Genomic DNA, 27165 nt, shown 5'->3' with positions numbered 1-27165 from the left:
ATTGACATGGGTACGGAGCTATGAACTTTTGCTTCTTTTTGGTTAAAGATGCTTAGGACACTTACTCATATCTAGTATGCAATGAGTTCTTGAGTATGAGTTATATTGAGTGGTGTGTTTATGGCCGCTGCAGAATATATTGATATTTGATAAAGAAAGTAGTTGTCCTGTACTAATTAGGCCTTTTCACTATTCTGGCTTATCTTCTAATGCATTACTCAATCTCCCCCACCTCTTTTAAAATAAATTGACTCCATATATCAAGCTGCAACATCCTGTTGAGTGCAAGGGCAATGATATATCCTTAATCTCCTTTCTTCAAACCTTTGTCAGTAACTGTATTTTTATACAAAATAAAGTACTCGGCTTAATAAGCTTTATAATCCTAATCTGTATAATCTGGTACAGAATTTAACAGGATTAAACAAACTCTTTCTTGATTGGGTTGACATATCCTTTACTTTTCCAATTTCCTTGACTAATCTAACTTCTTTAAAAGTCGTTTCTCTTATGTACTGCAATTTATATGGTGAACTTCCAGGTAGTGTTTTTCTTCTGCCGAATCATGAAATACTTGTTTTGAGTTCTAACAGGAAAATAACTGGACATCTTCCTGAGTTTCGATCAAGCACCCACCCTCGTAAAATTCTGGACCTTTCTGCCACTGCTTTATCTGGAGAGTTGCCGTCTTCCATTAGAAACTTTGGTTCTTTAGAGAGACTGAGGCTATGGGGTTGCCAATTCTCTGGAAAAATTTAACTCAACTTCAAATGCTTGGCATTTCGAGTCTCAATGTGAAAACTGGAGACATGCGCTCCTGGTTGCCTAAGCTCAAAGAACTGACCGCCTTAGGCCAGGTCACATTTTTGTCTTGAACTCGATCAATATGAATGATCTGTCTTTTCTTGCTAATCGCACTAAGCTTTCATATCTCAATCTTTTTGAAAACCATTTAACAGGTCCAATCCCACACTGGATTGTCAATATGACCCAATTAGCTTGGTTTTATTTGGGAGAAAATCATTTACAGGGTCCAATTCCACAATGGTTTTCCCATCTTTCATGTTTATGTGTGATCTTGAACTTATTTGATTGCTTATATTTATGCGTGATCTTGAACTTTTTATTACTCATACTTATTAGTTGTATACTGTGGATTATGCTTTCATGTTTCTTACGACATGCACTATTATGTAGGTCCCAACTAATTAAATGTCGTCTTGCTTTAATTGATGAGTTCAGTGGGAACTCAGTGATGGTGGCCGATGGAACGACAGAACCTTGTCCTAGTTGAGTGACTCATAACAAGAAAATGAACCGTGACATCTACAGAATTAGTGTTGACCATGTTTATAGGGATTATTCTTACCTAAATCTCCCAGAAGAGACTGATGATGTATCACTAAGTTGGGTCAGGCGGAAGGTTATTTTTTGGGTGGCTTGCAGATTTAGTCTTCTTCTTTATTGATGAGGTAATACATTGAACGCACGTAGTGATCTAAGATATTTTTAACTTAATTACATTAATATTTATCTTTTAATTTCTTGAAGGTTATGACTTTGACAAAAAAGACGAATAATGAATTGGTATAAACCGAATGGTAATGAGATATATGTATGAGATAATATCTTTCCATAGCGATTGTAAGGGTAATTTGAAAGAGGTTAGTGATGAATTTACCTCTTCTTTACAAGCTAAAATGCTTTATACGAGTTTTGGATGATGTTTTATTTTTATAAAGTATAATAGACAAGTTTTTTTTTATATTTGCAGGAGTATTTGGCAAGACTTGCAGCCTACAACGATGTAGAATTAGATGAGATTTGAGACAATGGGCTAAGTATTTAGGCTTACTTTTTTGTTAGAAGGCTAGTTATCTACTTTTCTATATAATACATTTCTATATATCTACTTTTATTTAGCCTATTGGTTATTGTTATTACATTTCTAAATTATAAATCAATGATTTTTTTATTCAAGTTTTAATTGTTTCTTGGAAATTAAAGTATAGTTACTTTTGTTGTATTTTATGGTTGTGGATGAATAATTCAAGTTCTGTGGAATTATTTGGAGTGTTTGTATTGTATGTTGTAGGTGAATTTAAGTTATATGGAAGTATATTCAGAGTGCGTGTTTTGTTGGTTGAATTATAACAGATTGTAACCCATTTGACGATTAGTCGTTTGGTAGGATATACTACCATTTTTGTATTCGAATAAAATATTTATAAAAAAAATTATTTATTTATTAGTAACTGGCGTAATCTAATGCTAGTTACTAATAATATATTTTTTTTTAAAAAATAAAAAATTATATTTGTAACCGGCATTTAGATTTGCCAGTTACTAATAATACCCTAATTGTAACCGGCGTAACGTAATGCCAGTTACGAATAGTATGCTTTCTAACTTGGAAAATAGACTTTTTGTAACTAGCGTTAGATTAGGTCAGTTACGAATAGTGCATTATTTGTAACTAACATTAGCCGGTTACGAATAAATTTCACTAGTTGTAACGGTGGCATTCGCAACCAACAATGCCAGTTACAAAAAGTCAATTTCGCCAGTTACAAATAACAGTTTTTCTACTAGCTTAGTGATGGTAGAATAAACATTAATATTGGAAGCAATTTTACAATAATATCGTTAGTCATATCAAATATTAAATAACCTAATCATGATACTAGCAATATTAAAATAAAATAATTAAATTAATTAATTACTCACATTCCGCGCGTTCTTTTAAATTGCTACATCATGAATAAATTGTTAGTAACTTCAATAAAAATATAAATCAAATGAAAATTAAATTAAATAAAAAGTAGAGTTGATTTAATCCAAACCCTTAGTTATTTGTACCTTTCACACCTTAGTTTAAGGACGGAACCTCGGGTCAAGTATGGACTCCTTGGAGTGCTTAAGGGAAGAATTAATGGTGTAATTAGGAATATAGGTTTAAGGCTTAAAGTATGAGAGAGAGAGAGAAGAGAATGAATTTTGGTGTAAAAGAGAAGAAGAGAGAAGGATTTGATGCCCCGAACTGTAGAAAGGAGGGGGGTATTTATAGAGGAAATGAGTAAGGGATCACATGGAACCCTAAAAAATAATGCCGCGACACGACAAAGATTTCCGTGACACAAGGGAAATTAGTGTGACGCGGGGAAAACTAGAGTAACGCGGGACAAAAAAAAGGCTACAAAAGATACAACGCGTGAAGGGTTTACGCGGAGAAAACACGAGAAAATTGCGTGACACGACACACGTACCGTGACATGGCAGTGTCCAGCATGGCACTGTACAGTACACCATGTCACAGTAAAAAAAGTGTGTGGGAAAACGCACCGTGACACGGTGAGACGGCAACAGGTACCGTGCCACGGTGGATTTTCACGCGGAAAAAACATGAAAAAAGCACCGTGACACGTTGTAAATTACCGTGTCACGGCACCAGGCATCGAGCCACGTCAGATTTTGCCGTGACACGGTGCTTTTACAATGTGCGCGGTAATTCCACTTTTTTACGCGTTTTTAAAATTATCTTAACTTTTGATTCGTAACTCAGAATAGAGTATATAATGTATCATTGGAAATTTTATCAAGTCTACTTTTCAACCCAATTGGAATCAGGTCAAAATCATTTGTAGAGTTTAAGATATGGCCGTTTTAGTAGAAGGGTGTCGGTTTTGGGCTGAGTTTAGTATTTTGCTCATATCTTTTTTGTTTTAAATCGGAATTGGGCTTATAATATATGGTTGGAAAGCTTATTTCAAGGCCTATCCAAAAAAATAATAATTGGATCAAAATTATTAAGCTACAAAATCAATTTCTCTCGGTTTTGTGATGTGGACACGAAAATAGGAAAACAAGTTATGGTTTAGAAAAATGAGTTAGGAAATGGATTGGTTTATGAAATGTATTGAATGGAAACATGGATATAAGTACTCCAAAGATTAAATACTCAACCCGACCAATAATGGCAGTGAAAGGTTGTTCATCATCGGATTTGATTTTTGGGAGACATTTTTAGGTGTCTACAATTACCAATCTTGAGGATTATAGAGTTAGAAATCATGATTAAATTTGTAAATACCTCAGTCAAAACAATGGCCAGCTAAGCAATGCTTAATAAAGGGCCACTAAATTTTGTCATAGACTTTTTCAAGGTTAATTTTGAAGGCAAAGAAGCCCTTCTCACACTTCATTCCTTTCATGGCGCCTGTGAATATTCGTTCTCAATTTCTCATAAGCAAATATAAGGATATCAAAGAATGAATATAATAGTGATATTATAGAATAGAGAGGACAAAATCGCTCTAAGCGAGCATATCTCGAAGACTCGGATCATTAGCTAATTCCTTAACGTGCAATGAATTCAAAATTTTATTACATCACAATTTTTCTAGTAATGCCAAGTTTTATGACATCCAAAATCCTAAAATGTCATTTTTGTGTTTGCTAAAAGTATAAGATAATTGTTCGCATCAAACTAATCAAAGCATTATTTCTAAAAAGGTTTCAATTTGTACAATAACTTAAGTCCTAAGAACAACTTCATTGACCCATGTTCACCAAATAAAAACAAATTCATTTTGATAATTAATAGCTTAAAAAGAATCAAAAGATGATCCTAGACAAAAAAAAAAAAAAAAAAAAAACATTAAAAAATAAAATTAAAAAAAAATACAAAAGAGCTAACGTTGATGTTTAATAAACAAGTAATTTGGAATCTAACATAGAATCAACTTTATATTGTATAGTCACATGACCATATAAATTTTGGTTATCTAATGTCTATTATCATCTTTTTATCTTATTAACACCATTAATATGACATGTACAACTAGTAAATAAGCGCCGTTTGTCAGAAGTTCAAAGTTAAGTGGGGTTTGAAGAGAATTGAGTCAAGTAATTGAATTTGGCAGCTAAAAAAGAGTAAAAAGGAAAGAATTTGCAATCTCTAGGCTTCCTATTTGCCACGTCATTGGGATATATCCACTTTTTTGCATGAAAATCAGCTAAAGACCATTTATCTGTGGAGATCACATCAGATAGGAGGAATTAGATTCCAACTCCACCATCCATTTACAGAATAGTGAAAACAATCATTATATATATTTATCCTTGTTTGATTATGTCTTGTATATGTCTCCATGAGCTTATATCATTTTGACCCGACACGCTTGTCTTTGTATGATATATGTTATTATTAATATCCTTAAGGAATTTCGTTCAAATATATTGACTTGTTTCAACCTTTAGGCCATTACATTTAAATCGATTATAATTACTCCCTTTATTTTAAATATTTGCTCTATTTCTCCATGCACGAAGTTTTAGAATAAGTTGAAAAAAATAATAAAATATGGAGATAGTGGAGTTAGTAGAAGAATAAAAAATTATAAAAATCCTAAAATAGTGAAGAGAATTGAATGAGAGAAAATATGGAATTGATATTGTTGGGTCCATTGGGTGAAAGAAATTAATTAAAAAATGTAAAAGCTTTCCAAATAAGGAAATAAAACAAGTATATAAAAACGACAAAAAAAAAAGGAAAGTGGAGCAAGTATATAAAAACAGAGTATAAACTATTGAATACCCAAAACTATAGCCAATTTGAAACTGTTTCAATGATATGTGAAAAACCTTAATAAGTCCATTTCTAATCTATACCAATAAATACTTGTATATCTTTTCATCTAATAAAATTTCTGTAGGGTAACCCTATGTTTTGTGTTTTTCTATCTCTTTGGTAAGGAAACTTAATTTTAATTCTCAATCACAAACATGTGTTTTCTATTATACACTTTTAAGGATTGATATTTGTATTATTCTATCAAAATAAATAAAATTGTTTTCGAGCTATAAACAGCCTATTGATGAGTGATAAACAAGATGTTCGAAAACATTAATGAGCCGAACACAAAACTATTCGAGTAAAATTTGTTTCGTAACAAACCTTAAGCTTTTGTCCAAATTTGTCCAATTGCTTAATGAACAAGTTTGTATGGGTGAGCTATTTGTCTTGTGTCTAACTTGGGATTTGGGATGATGAAATAAAAGACTCATTTTATTAAGAAGAAGCGGGCTCACTTAAGAGGGTGGGGGATAAGGAAATCCTTCAGATAAATCCCTTAAATTGGATCCTAGAACCCATAAATGCGAGGTGGGAAGTAATGCCTATTGCCACTACTACTATCTCAACCTCAAATGTTGGTGGTAGTAACAAACACAGAAGATAGGTAATTGATGAGTAACAATGTATCTCTCTTTATATCCCTTGTTTTTTTTTTTCCATTCCCGCGAATCAAACTAGTCATGTTAACTAATTTAAACAACAAAATTCTGGTACTCCTTTCGTACCTAAATTTTTTTTTTTTTTTACAAATTTTTCCAATTTTTAGTTGTATACGTTTGTCAATGTATTAATTTGAGTAAAGATATCTTTAGTTGTATTGTAGTAAAAAATATAACTACTATGTTTTCAAAAAAAAAAATATAACTACTAAATTATTAATAACTATTTTAAAGATGAATCAAATAAGACCCAACATAAATTTGTTAGATTTCATACATTAAGAAAAAAACTTAGTGGATTCTCTCATCTTATAGATAAATAGTGGGAGATTCCAATGTGAATAAATTATAAAGAGTGAAGAAAATACTATAATTAAAGTGTTTTTAACGATTAATTTAGCTTTAATGGCATGTGCTGATAAAATCAACAAGTGGTCAGTTGTGAGGGTTTTTTTTTTTTTTTTAAAACATAATAAAAAGAACAAAAAATTTCGTTTCAAAAAAAAAAAGAACAAAAATTTATTTGAGAATTTTCATACAAACAAAAATAAAAATAAGAAAAATCCGCTCCTAGCCTCTCACCTGTCATCCTTTCCATCTCGACATATTAGATTTCTTAATCACCCCAGAGTAAAGAACCCAAAACGCTAGGCAAACCAATTTAGCCATTGAGCAGTGATAAACTATATTACGGCAACTTATTTCGAGAGTGAGAGCGCAACCCAATCACATTGTTCAAGTTAGTTCAGCGCAGATAAGTTCTTGTAGCTCTTGTTCATTTCCTCATAGCCTTGATAAATCGCCGTCTCTTTAATATGAGTTGTTTTGCCACTAATTTACTAATAGCGTTACAGAAACCAACTTAAAATTTACCAAAAAAAAAAAAGCTCAGTACCAGAATAATGTCAACTAAATACTAGCACTTGTTCTTCCGTGATAACAGTATAAATAGAACAAGACATTACAAAAGATATCATTATCACCAACCGTTTCTCACATAACCATATACAAACAGGCATACAATGCATGTAAAAGATGAATGAAACAGTAGATAATCCTAATTTATGACAGGTATAAGCAAATAGCCTCCATATATCCTCCCGGGTTATCAAAATACCCTGATAATATGCATTATAAGCCGCATGTCACAGCCTCACCAAACCCCTTATCCCCCTATTAGTCCCCCAGAAACCCAGTTTACATTTTAATTGTCCTCATGTATCAGACATCAGAATAGCAATATAAGAAAATTTTACCCTAAACCACTGCAGCTCTTCACTTTATCAAGGGCAGCCTCTTCCATTTGAACTAGTTTACTGCAAAAAGATTCAACATTATCTGCCTCTTCTTCAAACGTGATCCTGAATTCTTTCCATTGGTATTCACTGCCACCACTAAGAACTTTAGCCAACATATCGAAGCCTTTTTTATCAACTGACAGAATGTAGGCATCCTTCACAACATACAAAAAGCAAATTGTTGCTTAGATTTGCAGGATATGAATAAGCATGGCATTGTAATGCAGGACACTTTAATTGATGCTAAATATAACTTCAGTTTATTTCAACCCCAAATTTAAAACAGCAAAACATGTTTAGTTGAACCAAAAAACTAACTGGGCTTCTACAATCCGAAGGCAATGGATAAGGTTGACCTAAATAACGACCTGAAATTCAGATTAGCCTATAATCTGCGCCCCAAAACTATGGAACAGAATTCCCTATTGATTCTCCGCTCTTTTTTACTATGGATAATGTTTGGAGAAATACAATGGAAGAGAGAGAAGGAACCTTCGCAATGATTATCATAAGTAATAAAATAAAAATAAAGTGGGCATCAGATTCTAATGTTAGCTAAAACAAATAAAAGATTCTGCTAGAGATCAGCTCAGGCCTCCAGTTTTGGTTACATACGCAAGGAAGAAGCAGGGCAAGGGGAGTGGAATCAGTTAGCAATGCAAGGGCAGAAGAGTCTTTAATTAAATAATTCTGTTAGGAAAGTTTGTTATGGATTGAGAGGAATCTTTAAGCAAGTGCTTAGCTGGCTAAGTCTATTTAAGGGGGGAATAATCTGTTGTAAGATTTATGCTAAATTGTTGTTAAGTTTTGCTTAATATTGGGAGAGCTCCTTTCCTCTCAAATGAAAGGTGTATTGACTGTGTTTTGCTGAACATCAATACATACTATCCTTCTTCCTTTTCTTATTTCCTTTGTTTAATTCCTTAGAATTCTTACAGTACTACTTAATTCATAGCAAAGTGGTATCAGAGCAACACGATCTTACCTGTGCAATCAAGGCTCGATTAACTCATGCGCAGCGTTTGGATCTGCTTGAGCAAGAGATCGCTGGTGTTCCTTCTCAGGTTGCTCAAGAAGTCAACACGGCTTTAGCGGCGTTCCGAGCTGATGTCGCAGCTCAAATCGCAGCAGTTCAGGAGAAGTCGCGCTCTGAGCCTCGCTCTGCTGCGGCAAATGGTTCACCGTTCCAGTGGGACAATCCGTTCGCTGGAGCGCCACCACACTTGGCGTTTGGAGGTGGTGGTGATCAAGGAGGTCACTCAAATTGGAGGTTGCGTAAGTTGGATTTACCCCTGTTTGATGGTACCAACCCTGATGGTTGGATTCTCAGGGCGGAGCGATTTTTTCATTTCTACCGTCTCACCGCTGAGGACCAGTTGGAGGCGGCGGTTGTCGCGTTGGAGGGCGACGCCTTGCTCTGGTATCAGTGGGAGCATAGGCGACACCCTCTGTCGTGGGAAGCGCTGAAAAAGGTGATTCTACGTCGTTTTCGAACCACCGCCACTGGCACACTTCACGAGCAGTGGCTTGCTCATCAACAGACTGGTACGGTGGCTGATTATCGGCGGAGATTTATTGAGCTCCTCGCTCCGATCGAGGGTGTTCCAGAAGAAATTGCGAAGGGTTAATACATTAATGGGTTAAAGGAAGAAATTAAGGTGGAAGTCCGGATCCTTGACCCGATTTCCTTGGATCATGCCATGGAATTATCTGGGCGGATTAAAGAGAAGTTGCGTTTGGGACCAAGGCCCAAATCTGTTGGACAGTTGCCCACTTGGAGAACCCCTTTTCCCTCAACCCGATCTGCACCCTCTACCCATATCCAACCTTACCAGAACCCAAACACGACCCCAGCTCACTCAAACTCCACCTCACCTCACCCAAACACAACCCGTTACACCCATAAACCCGCCGGAGAGATAAGGCGACTATCGGAGTCCGAGCTACAGCACAAGCGAGAGCAGGGGTTATGTTTTCGATGCGACGAAAAATGGAATTTCAACCACCGCTGTTCGCGGCGCGGGTTGAGTGTTCTACTCACCGTCGACGATGGTGATGATTTCGAGGAGGCCGAGGATATTGAGACAGGGGAGTTGACGAATGTTGAAACTCAACCTTCTCTGGAACCCGTTCCGTCCCCGTCAGTTGACACGATCCCTGGTGTTTCATTCAGCTCAGTGATGGGTCTAACCAACCCAAAAACCATGCGTATGGCCGGAATAGTGAACGGTCAGCCTGTGGTGGTGATGATCAACCCTGGCGCTACGCATAACTTCATCTCCACCCTCGCCGCTCAGAAATTGGGAATTCCTCCGTCCGATTCAAAGAGCTTCGCTGTTACCTTGGGCACCGGAGAGGCGGTGCAAGGGGAGGGCGTGTGTAAGGCGGTGTTGTTGGACATTCAAGGCTTCACAATAGTTGAGGACTTCCTCCTTCTTCCCTTGGGAAGCTCCGACTTAATCTTGGGCCTCCAATGGCTCGAAAAATTGGGTACTATCGCAACCAACTGGAAGACTCAATTGATGAAATTTCAGTTGGGTGATCAATCGGTCACACTTCAGGGCGATCAATCCCTTGGTCGTTCTGGGGTATCTCTCAAAGCGATGATGAAGACACTGCAGAAAGAGGGACATGGATTTCTGGTAGAGTTGAACCATTTGGTGGGAGGGTCACTTGAGGAGGCTCCTCTATTCTTACAGCAGGTCCTTCATGACTTCAGTAGTGTGTTTGCAATGCCTGAAGGTCTGCCACCCCGACGTTCAATTGAGCACTCAATTATCTTGAAGGAGGGCACGAACCCCGTTAGTGTCCGACCCTATAGGTATCCGCAAAGTCAGAAAGATGAGATAGAGCGTTTGGTTCAAGATATGCTCACGACAGGTATCATTCAACCCTCTTCTAGCCCTTATTCTAGCCCCGTGTTGTTGGTGAAAAAACGTGATGGGTCGTGGCGCTTTTGTGTTGATTATAGAGCCCTAAATAAATGCACTGTTCCTGATAAATTTCCCATTCCTATTATTGATGAACTTTTGGATGAATTATATGGTGCTTGTGTTTTTTCTAAATTGGACCTCAAATCGGGGTACCATCAGATTAGAGTTCGTGAGGATGATGTGCTTAAAACCGCATTTCGTACCCACGAGGGTCATTACGAATTTCTAGTAATGCCTTTCGGGTTAACGAATGCCCCTGCCACTTTTCAGTCGTTGATGAATTCGGTTTTCAAGCCTTTCCTTCGCAAATTTGTGTTGGTTTTCTTCGATGATGTGTTGGTCTATAGTAAGTCTAAGGAGGAGCATGTGAGGCACTTGGAGGAGGTATTACGGGTGCTGCATTCTCACCAATTATATGCCAATCACAAAAAGTGCAAATTTGGGCAGGAGCGTGTAGCGTATCTAGGCCACATTATCTCAGGCAGTGGGGTGGAGGTTGATCAAAGTAAGATCCAGGCTATGTTGGAGTGGCCTCAACCACGGAATTTGAAAGAACTTCGTGGTTTCTTGGGGTTGACCGAATATTATCGAAAATTCATCCAAAATTACGCTCACATTGCTCACCCCTTGACTCGGCAGCTTAAAAAAGACAATTATGGCTGGAATGAGGCTGCTACACAGTCCTTTTTGACTCTTAAGGAAGCCATGACTAAGGCTCCTATACTTGCTTTGCCCGATTTCTCCCAGACTTTTATTCTGGAAACCGATGCTTGTGGTCAAGGTGTTGGTGCGGTTTTACTTCAATGCAGGCATCCCATCGCCTATTTCAGTAAGTTGTTGGGGCCTCGGGCTTGGTCCAAGCCTATATACGAAAAGGAGTTGATGGCAATTGTGTTAGCGGTTGAGAAGTGGCGCCACTATTTATTAGGTAGGCATTTTATTGTGCGCACCGATCAAAAAAGTTTGAAATTTTTGTTGGAGCAACGAGAGGTGGGTCAAGCCTACCAAAAGTGGGTGGGTAAGCTCTTAGGTTATACTTTTGATATCCACTATAAACCCGGTTCAAGCAACGTTGTGGCTGATGCTTTGTCTCGAGAATTACTTCCCAACATCACTTGTGCCACGATTACTTCTTCTTGTGGAGTGCCATGGGCTACCTTCCAAGCTCACATTAAGAAGGACCCTCTGATTTGTAGGTTGACAGACAACACCAAGCACGGAATTAAGGTTCCTAAATGGTTTGCTTTGGACAATGATGTCCTTAAGTACAAGGGTCGGGTTGTCATACCCAAACATTCTGCTCTCACTTCAGCATTCCTTAGGGAGTATCATGACTCGCCTATTGGGGACACTCAGGGGATTTTTGAACTTATCAAAGGCTCTCTGCAGAATGGTATTGGTTGGGAATGCGAAAGGATGTTACTCGTTATGTTCAAGCTTGTCTTGTTTGTCAGCAAAATAAGACATCTTCTCTTACTCCCATGGGTCTTTTGCCCATTCCGGATAAAGTATGGGAGGACATTTCTTTAGATTTCATTGAAGGTCTTCCGAAGTCTGCTGGTTGGGACACGATTTTGGTTGTGGTTGACAGGCTTTCGAAGTATGGTCATTTTTTACTCCTTAAGCACCCGTTTTCTGCTTCAATGGTGGCCCAAGTTTTCATTAAGGAAGTAGTAAGGCTGCATGGGATTCCTTCTACCATAGTGTCCGATAGAGATAAGGTATTCTTGAGTGTCTTTTGGAACGAGCTTTTCAAGTTACAAGGGACACAATTGGCAAGAAGTACAGCGTATCACCCTCACAATCTGACGGGCAAACTGAGGTGCTTAATAAGGGTGTAGAGTCTTACCTCCGTTGTTTTGTGAATGGAAAACCAAGATCTTGGTCTGCTTGGATCCCTTGGGCCGAATATTGCTATAATACTTCTTTTCATACGGCCACCAACTGCACCCCTTTCAAGGTGCTATATGGTCGAGATCCACCAAACCTTATTCGTTATTCTAGGGGTGGTACTTCAGTTGCCTAGGTGGAAGAGCAATTATTGGAGCGCGATGCGGTGTTGGATGATTTACAGTTTCATCTGGTCAGGGCACAAGAATTCATGCGTTACTATGAGAACAAAGGGAGAAGAGCTGGACATTTTAAGGTAGGGGATTTGGTGTTTTTAAAGCTGCAACCTTATCGTCAACAATCTGTTGGACAGAGGACAAATCAGTTGTCCTCAAGGTATTATGGGCCTTATCCCGTGGTTAAGAGAGTTGGGGAGCTAGCTTATCAATTGCTGCTACCTGAAGGATCGAAAATACATCTTGTTTTTCATTGCTCTTAGCTCAAGGAGTCAGTTGGGCAAGGCCATACCCCTTCTCCTTTGCCTCCCCAGATCACTGTTGACATGGTGTTTGAAGTGCAGCCTGAAAATGTCCTTGGGATTAGGAACAGTCAGCAAGGTAATCTAACCTTGGTTGAGGTACTCATCAAGTGGCAGCATCTCTCAGCCAAGCTGTTTTGGGTGTTTTTGTCCCTCGGGAGAGTTACAGCACGAAGATTGATCCGGTGTGAGCTGTACCTGCAAAACAAACGAAGACACCGGTTGGTTGGTGCTCCACCTCCGACGAACAAGTTAGTAACTTGAAGGGAGAGAAAAAGGTGCGGAAATTTAGGTGGGTATCTGCTCGGATTCCAAGCTCATATGTCTCTATCACAGGGACAGTGTGTAATAAATGGTAAAACGTGCCCTCCAAAAGAGGGAAATTCCACTATTTATAGGGTCCTCGGGATTTGCGCCCCTGATTAGGTCAGTGATCCCTAATCATTGGTGGGTTGCGCCGCATTGTGGCTTTCTCAGGATTTGGGCTTGAAGGCCGCCATTTTCCCCCTAATTTCTGGAGTGACACGTGTCAAGCAGGGATTGGTCCACTTTGGGTCATCCTGAGGCTGACACGTGTCATCCTCTGATTGGACCACGTGGCGGGGTAAAATTACCCTAAACAGAAGCGACTTGGGAACCCTTTGATGATATTGATGCTAGGTTTCCGGAGTTCCACCTTGAGGACAAGGTGAAGCTTGTTGGGGGGAGTATTGCTAGAGATCAGCTCAGGCCTCCAATATTGGTTACATACGCAAGGAAGAAGCAGGGCAAGGGGAGTGGAATCAGTTAGCAATGCAAGGGCAGAAGAGTCTTTAATTAAATAATTCTGTTAGGAAAGTTTGTTATGGATTGAGAGGAATCTTTAAGCAAGTGCTTAGCTGGCTAAGTCTATTTAAGGGGGGAATAATCTGTTGTAAGATTTATGCTAAATTGTTGTTAAGTTTTGCTTAATATTGGGAGAGCTCCTTTCCTCTCAAATGAAAGGTGTATTAACTGTGTTTTGCTGAACATCAATACATACTATCCTTCTTCCTTTTCTTATTTCCTCTGTTTAATTCCTTAGAATTCTTACAGTACTACTTAATTCATAGCAGATTCATATAAATCAAAAAAATTTGCATCTTCTACTAGCAATAAAAAAAAAGGGCTTCAGATTCTTATGTTAGCTTAAACAATTGGTTTATGATATTCGAATCTCCCACTATAGCCCAAAATTTTCACATTTGTATTTGCGAAAGGTGCCATGCTGATTTTAAGAGCTACAGAGGATCTTGTATGGCTATTTCCCATATCTTGTCAAGAATCTGCAGTCTTAAGTTAGCAGTTGATCCTTAATAGTTCTTATGATGAAAACAGCCTCAACATTAATCTTCAGGTTAGAGATACCCTCCTCTCTATCTTCAGAATGCCACAAGGAGCCAACTTGGGAATTCATATGGGAGTGCCAACTGATTTAATGGGAAAGAAAGTTGTCATTTTCCAGCTATGGTTAATAAGAGAGCGAGCAGTTTGTTAACCTGGTTTTCCAATGGCAGCATGTATGAATTGCTTGATGCTGCTGCAAAAAAGTGTCAAAAATTGATTCACTTCTTTTTTGCCTCTTTTAGGTGATTCTCAAACAAGTCAACAGTGCTCTAGAGGAAATAGATATGGAGAATGCACCACAATCTGCAACTTTGACATACTTCTTTCTTAATTAATTATTTCCTCCACTTTTTTAGATGTATCACTTCCTACAAATGGTAGTTTCAATTTAGATGCATCACTTTCCTTGTTAGCTAATAAATTTTCTCTATCTCATATCACATGACCCTCTTTGACTTTTCTTTTTCTCTCTCTATCCTCAAAAAATTGCCTAGGATTATGTCAATTCAAAAGTGATGCATCTACAAAAACGGAGGAAGTACAGCAAAAGCAATTGGATGGGCTAAAACAAATTTCAAGAAGAAGTAAACTAGAGTTTCGGACCAAAAGACCCCATGTGATTAGAAATAGAAAGGAGAGATATTAAGGTAAATAAGTGGGTTGGGTAAGGGTAAATTTTGTACTACCTCCATTTCATAATGTTCTTAACATTATTGGTTTGCAAAAAGAACTAATGACAAGAAGAGAGTGTAGAAAAGGAAGGTCTGCATAAGAAAGAGATGGATAAAGTAAAAGAGTGTATAAAGCTGGGTGGGTAAAAGGTGAATAATGTTAGAGAGAATGAGGGGAAAGGTGTAGGTACTACGGGGTATTGGGGTAAGGTAGTAAAAAGGGATATGCCAAAAAAGGAATAAACACAATAAAATAGATATGTTAAGATCATTATGAAATGGACAAAAAGAGGATATGTTACAAACATTATGAAACAAAGGCAATGTAACTTATAATGTGAAGTGAACACTTCCTAAAGTAGAATTGTTGCAATATTTGTGAAGCTTCTCAAAATAGTATTGTTGCAATTTATCAAGAACACAAGAAGTATAATCCTTTGGCTCCATTCTTGCTCATGACAAGTAAAAAGATGAATGTGGCACATCTGGCTGTTTCTTAAAGGATGAGAAGGATTCTGAAGAAAAATAAAGTAATGACAAATAGGTCAATAGCTAGATTCTGGAGATCAAATCAAACATCTGACATGGTGGGATCTTTAAGATGGAAGATGCGCAGTATTGTGGATCCAAAGTAATCCAAACCCACCAAGATCGGATGCGGCCCGAACTAAGAGATGATGTGAGCTCTCATATGCGAGGGAAAATGGACTGCCTACAGATAGTATGGATGATTTTATGTATTGGAAATTTCATCCCTAGAAACTATGTAACAGGGAACTAATCCGCATCTGGACCCCCAAGAATGAATATTTCAAGGGAGCTAAGAAAATTCAGGTGATTGTGGCTGCCCTTATCCCATTTGGAATGGATCTACATCAGATTTACAAGATACGATAAACTGCTACTTTGTGTGCTTTAACCCCCCAGAGGATAATGAGTATTATTCCGTTTTTTTTTAAGCAAATGTTGGCCATTATACTTTGGGTTCACCTACTAGGTGATTCTTGGGAAAATTACAAATCATCTACAAGTTTTGCTTGGGTGTTGAAGGAGGAAGGAGCTACAACTCACTCATACAAGGGTGGCTGCAAGGCATGCCTAGTTTGACGCTTCAAGCTGATGGTTTAGCATACTTCATAGGCCTATATTGGGCTAGAAAAATGCAGTTCACACATGTTCTCATCTGAACTAACTTCTACAGAATGGTAGTTTTTAAGGTCAATATCCAATGAAGTGGGGAGAATCTGATCCACACAAATAAAATCTAAATTTCACTGCATCAAGATCTATAACTAGGCGGGCCTAAAAAAGGATTACTTCTTTGGTAACATCATACAGCTCTTGGAAGTCTTAGAGGAAAGTACATGGTTATGTTAACAAAATAATAATTAGTCACCTTTTCCCCTTTTTGTTGCCAAACTGTCATCTTAATGAACATATCATGCAATATCCAATCATCATAACAAGAAATCGATAGCTCACCTTTGCATTCTCGTTTAAGAAGGCAAAACAAAAAACAACAAGTGCTCTACGCCTTATCTCACTCTGATTGATGCCATCAATTAGCTTTGCAGCAAAAGGAGCTACAGAGAAAACATTCTGTTGATTAGCAAGTGAAACATTTCATCACAACAAATACTAAGTAATAAGACAAACATGAACAATTGACATGCTATCCAATAAGAATCTTACATAACTTGTCAGGCTTTGCTGTTCCAAAATCATCTGGATCCACTTCATGATTGCCACCATTGCCATCAATGAACATGCAAGAGCTGGAGTACGCACATATACAAGTATGAACCAACACATACATTAATCTTACAACGAATTATCATGCCCCAACAATCAATGAGAAAGGGAAATATGCGCGCACACAACACACACACACACGCACACACACACACAAGTATGAAGCAACACAAGAACCATAAAGACCCCCAGAATATTGATGGTATATTCTTCTAAAGTCAACCAAGTTGAGTGAAATTGGTCAATATAATAAGCATATGAATATATTTTCTGACTTATTACAGATTCCCTTAACTAAAATAAAAAGGTTTGTTAACGAAGATTTGTACAGCGTCACTGCAGATTTTAGTTCTACTTTTACAATCAATTACGTCGAATTTTGTTTAATTTAAAACTACAATTGATTGAAAGACCCTCTCATGAAAGGTTGTATCAAACATCAATGTACAAGACGACATATATCAAATATCATCAACAACAATTTAAGTTTTGCCAAATTAGAATATTATACGGAGTATGATCCAAATTGTTTTTTATATGCTAGTTTGATTGCTATAGTAGAAGTCACATAACTCCCCAGTTAATGAAGTAATTTTACTTCCAAAAAAAAGTAAAAAATAAATAAATAAAACAACAGCATTAAGTCTTAATAATCTAACCAATTTGTACTTGAAGAAACATCTCTATCATAAAATGCATACTTCATTTTAGGGTTTTTAGGGTGACATGTCTTTAATCACGTTTGCCAAAACACAAATCCGGTAAGCAATATAAAAAGAAGATTTTCGAAATCATATATCAGGACGAACTTAGCAAAAACCCGCATTACTATATTTTTCGTCATTTATTAATCACACAACCAAAAAAAAAAAAAAAAAAAAAAAAAAAAAAAAAAAAAAAAGTCAAAGGGGAGTGCGTGAAAAGTGCATAAGTCAAAATGTGTACCAAAAAAAATGAAGGAAGTCCGTATTTCTATTTTTAGGGGTGAAGGGGAGTTGTAGAATTTGCCACTCTCCTCCAAGACTTCATTTTACATATGACTCCACATCATAGAATATTCATTGTGCCACACGATGCGAGTCTCCTAAAATGTTTTCCTGTGTTTTTTTTTTTTTTATTTTTTTTTTTTTATATTATTATTAAGAGAGAGCCGCAAGGGCAATGACGTAAACGAGATTAGGTCTTGAATACCATCCCCAAAGACTTTTAACCAACTAAGCTAGTTGGCATCACAAAAAATTAATTAATTTTACATAATAGGTCTCAACAATTTTCTTTTAAAGTGGTAGTCCCTAGTCAACCACCAACTTGAGTAGAAGAGGTGACAGAGAGTCAGAATATCCCAAGTTTGGATCCAGTTGTAGAAAATAAGGTTCTTGGCTGCAGAGTGCAGCATCAAGGACCTTAGTAATATATACATGCCAAAATTAGTTATTTACAACAAAGTTTTGTGTTGCATTAATAATGGTGTGGCAACTAAGTACAACAGAGTCGGGACAATTCCAAATAGAACTATGAGAACCAAAATTGAAGAAATGGAAAATTGTGGTGCACATTACCAACAATTGATCCTTTTGGGACTAAGGCTCTGTTGTTGTAGAATTTGACCAAAAAAAAAAAAAAAAAAAAAAAAAAAAAAAAAAAAAAAAAAAACAACACTAAATAGATTTTCTACCTGACATTGAACTTGTACACTGCATAATTTTCATCATTGTCCAGAAGCTCTACAAGGTTTTCACTTCGAGATGTGTTGCCAAAAGTTGAGGAACTCAATATACCAGAAACTGCATAACTTGACTCAATTATTTCCTTTTGTTCGGACATTACCATTTTCCGGACACTTTCGGTAGCAGACCTAACCTGTGAACAAAACAAAAAAGGATCGAATAAATAAAGCCTTCAGGGGACAAAAAAATATAACATCTTAGAAATTTTATAAGGAGAAGTGGAGAACAGAACTCGAAGGATAACAAAACTTTATCAACATAATCCAAGAAAAAATATTGATCCATTCATCATCTTGAAGATTGTCAGTTCCAAGAAGCATAAAAAAAGTATATTTTACCACATTGATCTCTTGGGGTTTATGTTTGTGCATATCCAACCAAAAAGAATGCTCATTTGGTCATATGTATTTCCATCCAAACAGTATGCACCCATTCTGCCTTATGAAAGCTAGGAACAATATGTTGTGTAGTTTAACTCTCCCAGTTGACCTAGTTGACAACTATCATTGCTTGAATAAAACTTCTTCAACATGTAGCCTCATCTTTAAAAATAAATAACTTCAATAATTGAATTTCCGCGCGCACACACACACACAAACACACAATATAAAAACCCAGTCTCTGCCTACTAGACTGCTCTGTACCTCAAAATCTCCATGAAATTTTCTTTAACAGTCTCTAGAACCTTAGCTGTTTAACGTAGCAGGTCTTCTTCCTACAAAACACCACAATTTCTCCAATTTATTTCTTACATTGATTGAGAAGAGGCTGCTAAGGGCTTTTTAAGAAATGGCATAGCAAGGTCTGCAAACACAGGATGATTAGCACCATTTGCTCTTAAGTGCTCCTTATCAAGTTCACACACTGCATAAAAGCTCCTAAATAATGATAGAAAGAGTCTTCAACTCCATTAAGGGGGCATCGAGGTACCAGTTATTGTGTCTCGATACTTCATGGATTAGCTGGTTCCACGTTAGGCTTGTAGGTTTCCTTCCTCAGCTTCCAATCAATTGGGCTTGGAGGTGTTTTCAAAAAAGAAAAAAATCCAACTCACAGTTTAATCTTGTGAGATTGTGATCTGGAATAACAGATCAAATTCCCAAAATCCATATAAAGAGGTCGTTAAGCTTTTGGTTTAAGTTATAAAGACGAGCTTCAATATGAGAAAACTATTTTTATCACTCTCAAACCAATGAAAGTTTCTTAAATGGTTTCCTTGAGCTTCCTTCCTAGAATCTCTAAAATGAGGGTAATCATTCCTGTAAGACTTATCTTCCTGGTCTTTGAAATACCATCTCTAATGAGTTTCTTCATTTTATTTAAATTACCCATGTCAGACCATCAACATTCGGACATGGCTAAGACACTTAGATATGTCATTTTAGTTTAAAATCATTTGAATTTTTCACAAACTAGCCAAGTTGGATATTTGGACACATATCCGTGTCGGACATGGTACGAGCAACATAGGTAAGTAAGGGCAGGTAATCAGGGGTATATGTAATAGTGCCTAGGATGCACAACATCGTGTACAAAAACAAAACGGATATGAAAAAACATTAATTTCAAATTACAGGACACAGGTACAACATGTTACAATCCAATATAATATATTTTTACAAAAAAAAAGAATTCGACAATTCATTCAATAAATCATTTCAAACAATTAGTATAAAAAATATTTAACAAACTAAATTAACATTAATTACACGATTTATCTTTTTCCTCCCTATCTTGTCTTATATTGTCCCTAAAATTTCTCATTAGATCACACACTCTCACATTAACTAAGTAAGAATATCGAAAAAAACAATGACACTTAACAAAATCTTAATTTGCATAAAAAAAAAAAAAAACACTTAACAAAATCTTAATACTCTTTTATTTAACACTTAACAATCAGCTATGAAGGCACCTACATGTGTAACTCTTACATCTCTCTTATTTCACTTTAATTTCAAAAAAAAAAATAATAATAAAAAATAAAATTAAAAAAAAATATATACTACCTCCGGACATATTATATGCAACTTTGGGGTATTATTTGTGAGATATAAAAAATTCCAAAGTTGCATGTAATACGATCCGGAGGTAGTAGCTAAAAAGATGAGGTGGAATGTCAAAAAGAAAAACGGGCTCTGTCATAGTAGGACACAGTTTGAGTCAAAACGTCCGATTATATAAAAATAACCAAACACGATTTTTTTTGGCACGTCCGAGACGTACTGTCGCGTGACGGTGTCCGACTCGAACACACCTTATGATCCATCTCTTTCTTATTTTCTTATATAATGTGCCAAATCATAGTGTTAAAATTTTTTCATATAAAGAAATTAAACTACAGATTACAGGCTCACTCATGATAATACGCTAGACTATGATGCTTGGACTCAGATAACTATCCGACTTGGTTATGGAAACAAGTGTAAACATGGAAATTTAAAATATCAAGGACCCAAGTACACATTTCAAAAGTTTCCAAAATTCAGATATGGACCGAGGAACAGGCAAATGAAAAAACAAAATATGTCTTAAATATTGTTTAAAGTTTTATTTATTTTTCAAACATAAGTAGGAATGATTGTTAATAAGAAAATTTTAGGACAAAGCATTATCTTCTAACAAACCTAAATGACTGAAACAACAAATCATTTTTTTTAAGTTTTTGTTTCTATTAAAATTTTACAAAACTTATTTTAAAATTAATTAAAATCTCTTATCTCTCTTAATCTCCTCCCCTCCCAAAACCCACGACCGACCACCACTACAGTCATTTCTCCCTCCTCCATCCCACAACCCACCACCCTTAAAAAGTAACTACAAGTGAAAAGTGGTACTAGAATGAGGATAGGTTAAAATATCTATACAAAACAACTTACCTCAAGATGGAAATCATAATTTGGGTGGTCAAATTATGGCAGAAAGAATGAGCATTATATTATACCTCTAGCAAATGCAAACAAAGAGAAATAAAAAGGACCAATCTTTTTGAAAGCCAAACTACACCTTAGCAGTTTTGGTTCACCAGTTTAAGACTCGTAAAATCTTTTCCCTTAATTCCAAGAGTAATCTTGGAGAAAATGGTAATAAACAATATCCTAAAAGAAGTGGGCAATAACCCTTAAGACAGAAGAAACCTCCACCAGCAGCTTTTATGCCAGTGATTTGCTTATATCTAAGGATTCAACAACACAACAGATAGTTAACCAATTCCAACAGCAATCAGAGACATGGTTTTATTGATAATATCACACCAAAATGCAGAAATTTCAGAAAAGATGTGCTACAAACATTTCTGAAATACTGCTACGTACATATCAGGAATATTTCTTGGCATATAAGTATACAAATGACAAAGGCCCCTCTTCCCCTTTTTCTTCAACACCTCCCCCCCTCTTCCCAAAAAAAGTATTGATGATCATGCTGACAAGGTTCCAGATTCCATTCCTACAGAGCACAGCACTTGATTTAGCTCAAAACGACACTACAGCATATCCTCATAAGCTGGCACAGGACAGAAGCTGAGTGGCTGTTATGCTGAGCTGGAAACGTCTGGAATGTTCTAGAACTTTCTATTTTCTGTTACAAGTTTGTTAAGAGGTTGTTAGAAGATATTTTCCTGTAGACATTTTTCTTGTAAAAGAATTCTGTTAGAACTCTTGTATGAATAGCAAAATTGCTGTAATATTTGTAATCAATCAGATTATATTCTGAAATCAATAAAAACAAACTCTAATTTCTCTCTTTAGAAATTGTTCATAATTTCTCTCTTTAGAAATTGTTCATAATCCTAAATTTCAGAATCTTATCATGATATCAGAGCAGAAGATCTGCTGTTTTTTCTGCAAATTCTTCAGATGATACAGCGAATCTGATACTTGTTACAGTATCAGTTCATTAGATTTTCATTTTTCTGATTTCAATTTTTCGTTCAAATTCTGCGCTGAAACAAAAAAAAAATCAAGAAGATTTTCTTTATAACAATGGCAGCACAAGATTCTAATTCAAATAATCAGAATCCAAATCAAGATCCTGAATCAGTTTATTACATACATCCAAGTGAAAATTCAGTTGTTCCACTTGTTTCTGAGAAATTCAATGGAGAGAATTATCAGGACTGGAAGAGAGGTATGATTTTGGCTCTCTCGATGAAGAACAAGATGGCTTTTATAGATGGAAGCTTACAGAATCCAGGAGAAGCAGAACCATTGTTCAATGCTTGGAGCAGACGCAATAATATGATAATCTCATACATACTGAGGTCTCTGGATAATACTCTTGCTAAGTGTATTCTTCTCAACTGCATATGAGATCTAGAAGGATCTTGAAGACCTGGACCACAGATATACTCAATACAGCAAACCTTGAACCAAATAGAGCAAGGATCTTCTTCAGTTCTTCACAAGAATCAAAGGAATTTGGAATCAGATTAGTGCTGCAAATCCAATTCCTCTCTGCAGTTGTTCAAGGTGTACTTGCAATTTGACTCAGAAATTGATGAAAGATTGATTCAATTTCTTATGAAACTTGAGCCTAAACATCCTGGAGTTCGAACAAACATCTTGATGATGAATCCATTGCCTTCCATGTCTGTTGCATATAATCTAGGGGTGTCCATTATTCGGACTCCGGTTTGAAATCCAATCCAATCCAGTCCAAATAAACTATTTGGATTGGACTTTTTTTCATTTGGATTGGATTTGGACTCAAAATTTTAAAATTCGGATTTTCGGATTGGATTTGGACTAATTTTTTAAGTCCAAAAAGTCTTTATCTAGTCCAAATATATATAATACCTCTGTTATATATTATGTGCAACAAAAACATCGACACGGACTCCTAGACAAAATTTGTATGTGAGTGGTAAATGGAGAGAGAAATATAAAAAAGCATGTGATGAGGAGAGAGATAGAGAGAAATGACAACCAATAAAAGGAAAGAAAAATTTGTTGCAAATAAAGTGTAGCATCTATTTTTAGTAAATGTTGCACATAATATGAAACGGAGGTTGTATATAAAATTAAAATAATAATAATATAAACCTCAACCCATATAACATTAGAAAGCCCAAACCCAATAGCCCAAATTCGCCAAATCCCCTCATTACAATTTAAAGTTTGTTTTGTTTATCGGAGTTATGATTCTTTTGAATTTCTTAGGAAATTTTTTTAATTATTATTAATTCGGATTGGATCAGACTGGATTCGGACTATGAGATTTTAATTTGGATTGGATTTTGAAAACTTAGGATTCGGATTTGGACTATAAAATGAGAGTCCAAATATATTTCGAATTGGATTGGACTAGGCTTCAGTCCAATCCAAAGTTCGAACGAAAACCCTAATATAATTTGCTCATTCAAGATGAAAGGCAGAAGCAGATTACTGATGCTATTAACATGCAACCTAGCAGTATGGCCTTTGCAGAGAAAGGAGTGGTAGTTGCAACAGAGCTTATCCACCGGCTGTTCGAGCACCTCTATTCTGTGATCATTGCAAGCTGAACAATCACAATATAAATAAGTGCTGGAAGTTACATGGTTATCTTGCGAAAGGAGATTACAACAAAAACAAAGGGAAGAGAGTCAAAGTTGTTGCTTATGGTGAGAGTCAAGAAGAAGAGGAGTGCACCAACTACTTCACTAAAGAACAGTATGAGAAGCTCATCAGTCTAATTCAGCAAGATAAGCAAAACAGCTCTAAGCAGTTCAATGGAATGGCCAATATGGAGGTAATTGCTTAATTACTTGTCTTAATTCAAAGTGGATAATAGACAGTGGAGCAACAAGTCATATATGCTCAAATCTAAGTCTATTTTATTCATATGATGTGTTTGATAAAATTTGATCATATGATGTGTTTGATAAAATCTAAGTCTTAATTTTACTATATGTTTGTTATGAGGTTGTTAGAAGATATTTTCCTGAAGACATTTTTCTTGTAAAAGAATTCTGTTAGAACTCGTATAAATAGCAAAATTGCTGTAATATTTTGTAATCAATCAGATTATATTCTGAAATCAATAAAAACAAACTCTAATTTCTCTCTTTAGAAATTGTTCATAATCCTAAATTTCAGAATCTTATCAAAAAGGGAAAGGAAAATGAAATGCAAGGAATAATACAGTAACGAATGCAGCTGAATAACTATTGTTGGGTGTTCCCATATACTTTTGACTATAATGTTATTTTCTTGATACAAAGCTGTGATGATTAGATTTGCTGCATTTGCTGAAGATAGCTCAAGGAAAAAACATGAAGCTTTCTGTGTAATGAATTAAGATCGAATTTATTTGCATATTCATTAGTTACAACCTACGTCCAGCTGAAGTAATGTATCCAATGAACTAATGATCAAGAAGCAGTAACATATAATTTACAGTGTACTCAATAACCTTAAGGAGAAATCTACAGAAAAACGGTCACACTGAAACTAATACTGTTTTCGGACTGGGTAACAGACTCAGGAGAGCCTGCGGCTTAGGAGAAATTTACAGTAGTGGCTAGTGTGTAGCAACAGCAGTCACAAATAGCAAAATCACATGAGTAATTTGAGTGCAGAAAAAAATCAAGTCTTTTCCATATCATTCAAAAGTTATCTCTCATAGAAAGGCTGATTTACCTTCTCATCTCCTAAAGGAACAACTTCACCAGTTAAAGCAATTCGAACAGGAAGCTGTAACACCAAAGAAAAACGAAAAAAAAATTTTTAAAAAAAAAAGGATGATTGTCAAGTGTCTAACAAATATTAGCTACTTTGTTTAAGATTACATTTTTAAAACTGACCTTTTTCATTGATCTAAGTAAATTTGCAAGTGGCCCAGGGTAAGGCCTGGGCACCGCAAAGGAAGCACGTTCGTCAATGAGAGTATTCTGCACCCAAGAACAAACCACAAGTTATAGCTGCCAAATTACTCAAGTAAAGAATTCAATCTTTCCATTAATGTTACAGAGTAATACATGGACTCAAATCTTACTTGAAAACTTCACACAGTCAAAATACGCGTTTTCCAAATCTTAGATTTTAATATAAGATAAGGAAATCAAACCAAAAATGTATCAAAATTCTTATTAAATTCAAATTTGATTTTTACTCACAGCCATTTCAATCCCACAATCCTAACTTAAACAAATTACAAACCATTGTACTTTCACACATAGCAAAATCAAATTTTGTGACGCAATTGTAGAAATCGCCTAATGTGCGGGAAAATTAAATGAATAAACACATACAAACAAGCAATTACAAAAGGAGGAAAGAAACTGAAATTATAGGTCACCATACCACATTATGCAAGTCTTTTTCAGGAACCCAAATATAAGGCTTCCCCTTCCTCAGTAAATACTTCACTTTTGAAGTATATATTTCCTGCTTGCTAAAAAAAATTAAATGGGTATTAACACATATCATTATTAAAATAAAATTAAAAAAAAAAATAAGAAATTGGTTTGAAGAAAATAGCAATACCTTCCTTTAGAATCAGCTTTAATGGTATTAAGATTGCCATGCCAATTTGACGCCAAAATATTCTGCAAAATGAGGCGAATATGAAGTATGATAAATTTGAAACAAGTAAATAACCAAAAATGGATATTGCCAAAAAATTAAAATTTCATAATTTGTATCAATCAACAGGAAAGGGAGAGAAGAACCTTGCATTTTTGAGCTAACGCTAAGGCTTGGGATTTGGTGGCTTTCATGAGTAATCAGGTCCCTTTGATGTTGTTGTTTAGGTGTTCGACGAAATGACTGACTGAAGATTGAGCGGGAACTGGGAAAGCGTTGTGCAACGGGGGCAGAGGGCGTAAGAGAGAGGCTGAGAGGGAGAATATTAGAGTAATGTTAAACCCGAGCAAAGTGCCAAAGTGCCAAAGTGCTGGGGTTTAGTCGTTTAGAGTCCTAGTCTCCTTTTTGGATGCGTGTTTAAAAGTGTTAGGGAAATTCACAATTTCACATTGGTACACCCGTGGTTTTGACTTTTTCCATTGATACACTTTAAAATTTTTGCCTTTTTATCGGTACACCCATGGTTTGGTCTTTTTTCCAACCGTGACTAACACCGTTAAAAAGTATTTCATTAACTTAAACTAATTAAGGAAAAAACTATAACACCCCCTTTAAACATCTAATGTCTTGATTTGCCCCTGTCGAAAATTATTCGGTTAAAGTTTTGGGAGTCATGCTAGTCGTTAAGGATCCAAATTAACCTCGAAATTAGCAAAAAAATAACGCAAATGTCTCATATGCGTTCAAAAAATATCTCGATTTGCGTGCCATTACTTTTTTGTGATAATTGTTTGGTTAAAGTTTTAGGGGTCATTTTGATCCATTATGGATCTAAATCGAACTCGAAATTGTCAAAAAATTAACGAAAATATCTCATTTTGCACGTCATGATATTTCTTTTTTGTTTTGTCATGACACACAAAACGAGACATTTTCGTTAATTTTTTGACAATTTCGAGTTTGATTTAGAACCTTAAAGGAAGAAAATGACCCCTTAAACCTTAACCGAACAACTACTATCACAAAAAAGTAACGGCATGCAAATCGAGATATTTTTTGACATGCACATGAGACATTTGCGTTATTTTATATTTTTGCTAATTTCGAGGTTTGGATCCTTAAGGACTAACATGACTTCCAAAACTTTAACTGAACAATTTTCGACACGCAAATCGAGACATTAGATATTCAAAAGGGGTATTATAGTCTTTTCTTTATTTATTTTAACTTAATGAAATACTTTTTAACGGTG

The 27165-nt window shown here is 36.0% G+C and overlaps 1 protein-coding gene and 1 long non-coding RNA gene across 3 annotated transcripts; one reads left to right on the top strand and one right to left on the bottom strand.

The window, feature by feature from the left end:
* Positions 1–1980, top strand: LOC145556159 (uncharacterized). 2 transcript variants are annotated; one of them, XR_014091782.1, is made up of 4 exons: positions 1–857; positions 960–1472; positions 1552–1664; positions 1775–1980. It is a non-coding gene; the product is annotated as an uncharacterized LOC145556159 (long non-coding RNA). The 2 variants fall into 2 exon arrangements; XR_014091781.1 differs by having other exon boundaries at positions 68–1472.
* A 5290-nt stretch (positions 1981–7270) lies between these two features.
* LOC145641891 (uncharacterized) lies at positions 7271–26255 on the bottom strand. The gene is made up of 9 exons (XM_081692916.1): positions 26060–26255; positions 25875–25936; positions 25692–25782; positions 25193–25279; positions 25029–25082; positions 18357–18541; positions 16622–16704; positions 16412–16512; positions 7271–7747 (listed from the first exon to the last, which is right to left on the bottom strand). The coding sequence occupies exons 1-9, from the start codon at positions 26105–26107 to the stop codon at positions 7547–7549; spliced, it is 912 nt and encodes a 303-aa protein (XP_081549042.1). The 5' UTR covers positions 26108–26255; the 3' UTR covers positions 7271–7546.
* Between the last annotated feature and the right edge of the window lie 910 nt (positions 26256–27165).

The sequence above is a fragment of the Chenopodium album genome, chromosome 8 (genome assembly GCF_948465745.1).
Source record: "Chenopodium album chromosome 8, dcCheAlbu1.1, whole genome shotgun sequence".
NCBI lineage: Eukaryota > Viridiplantae > Streptophyta > Magnoliopsida > Caryophyllales > Amaranthaceae > Chenopodium > Chenopodium album.
Note: the sequence above shows the minus strand (reverse complement) of the source record. Positions and strands in the feature narration are given on the sequence as shown.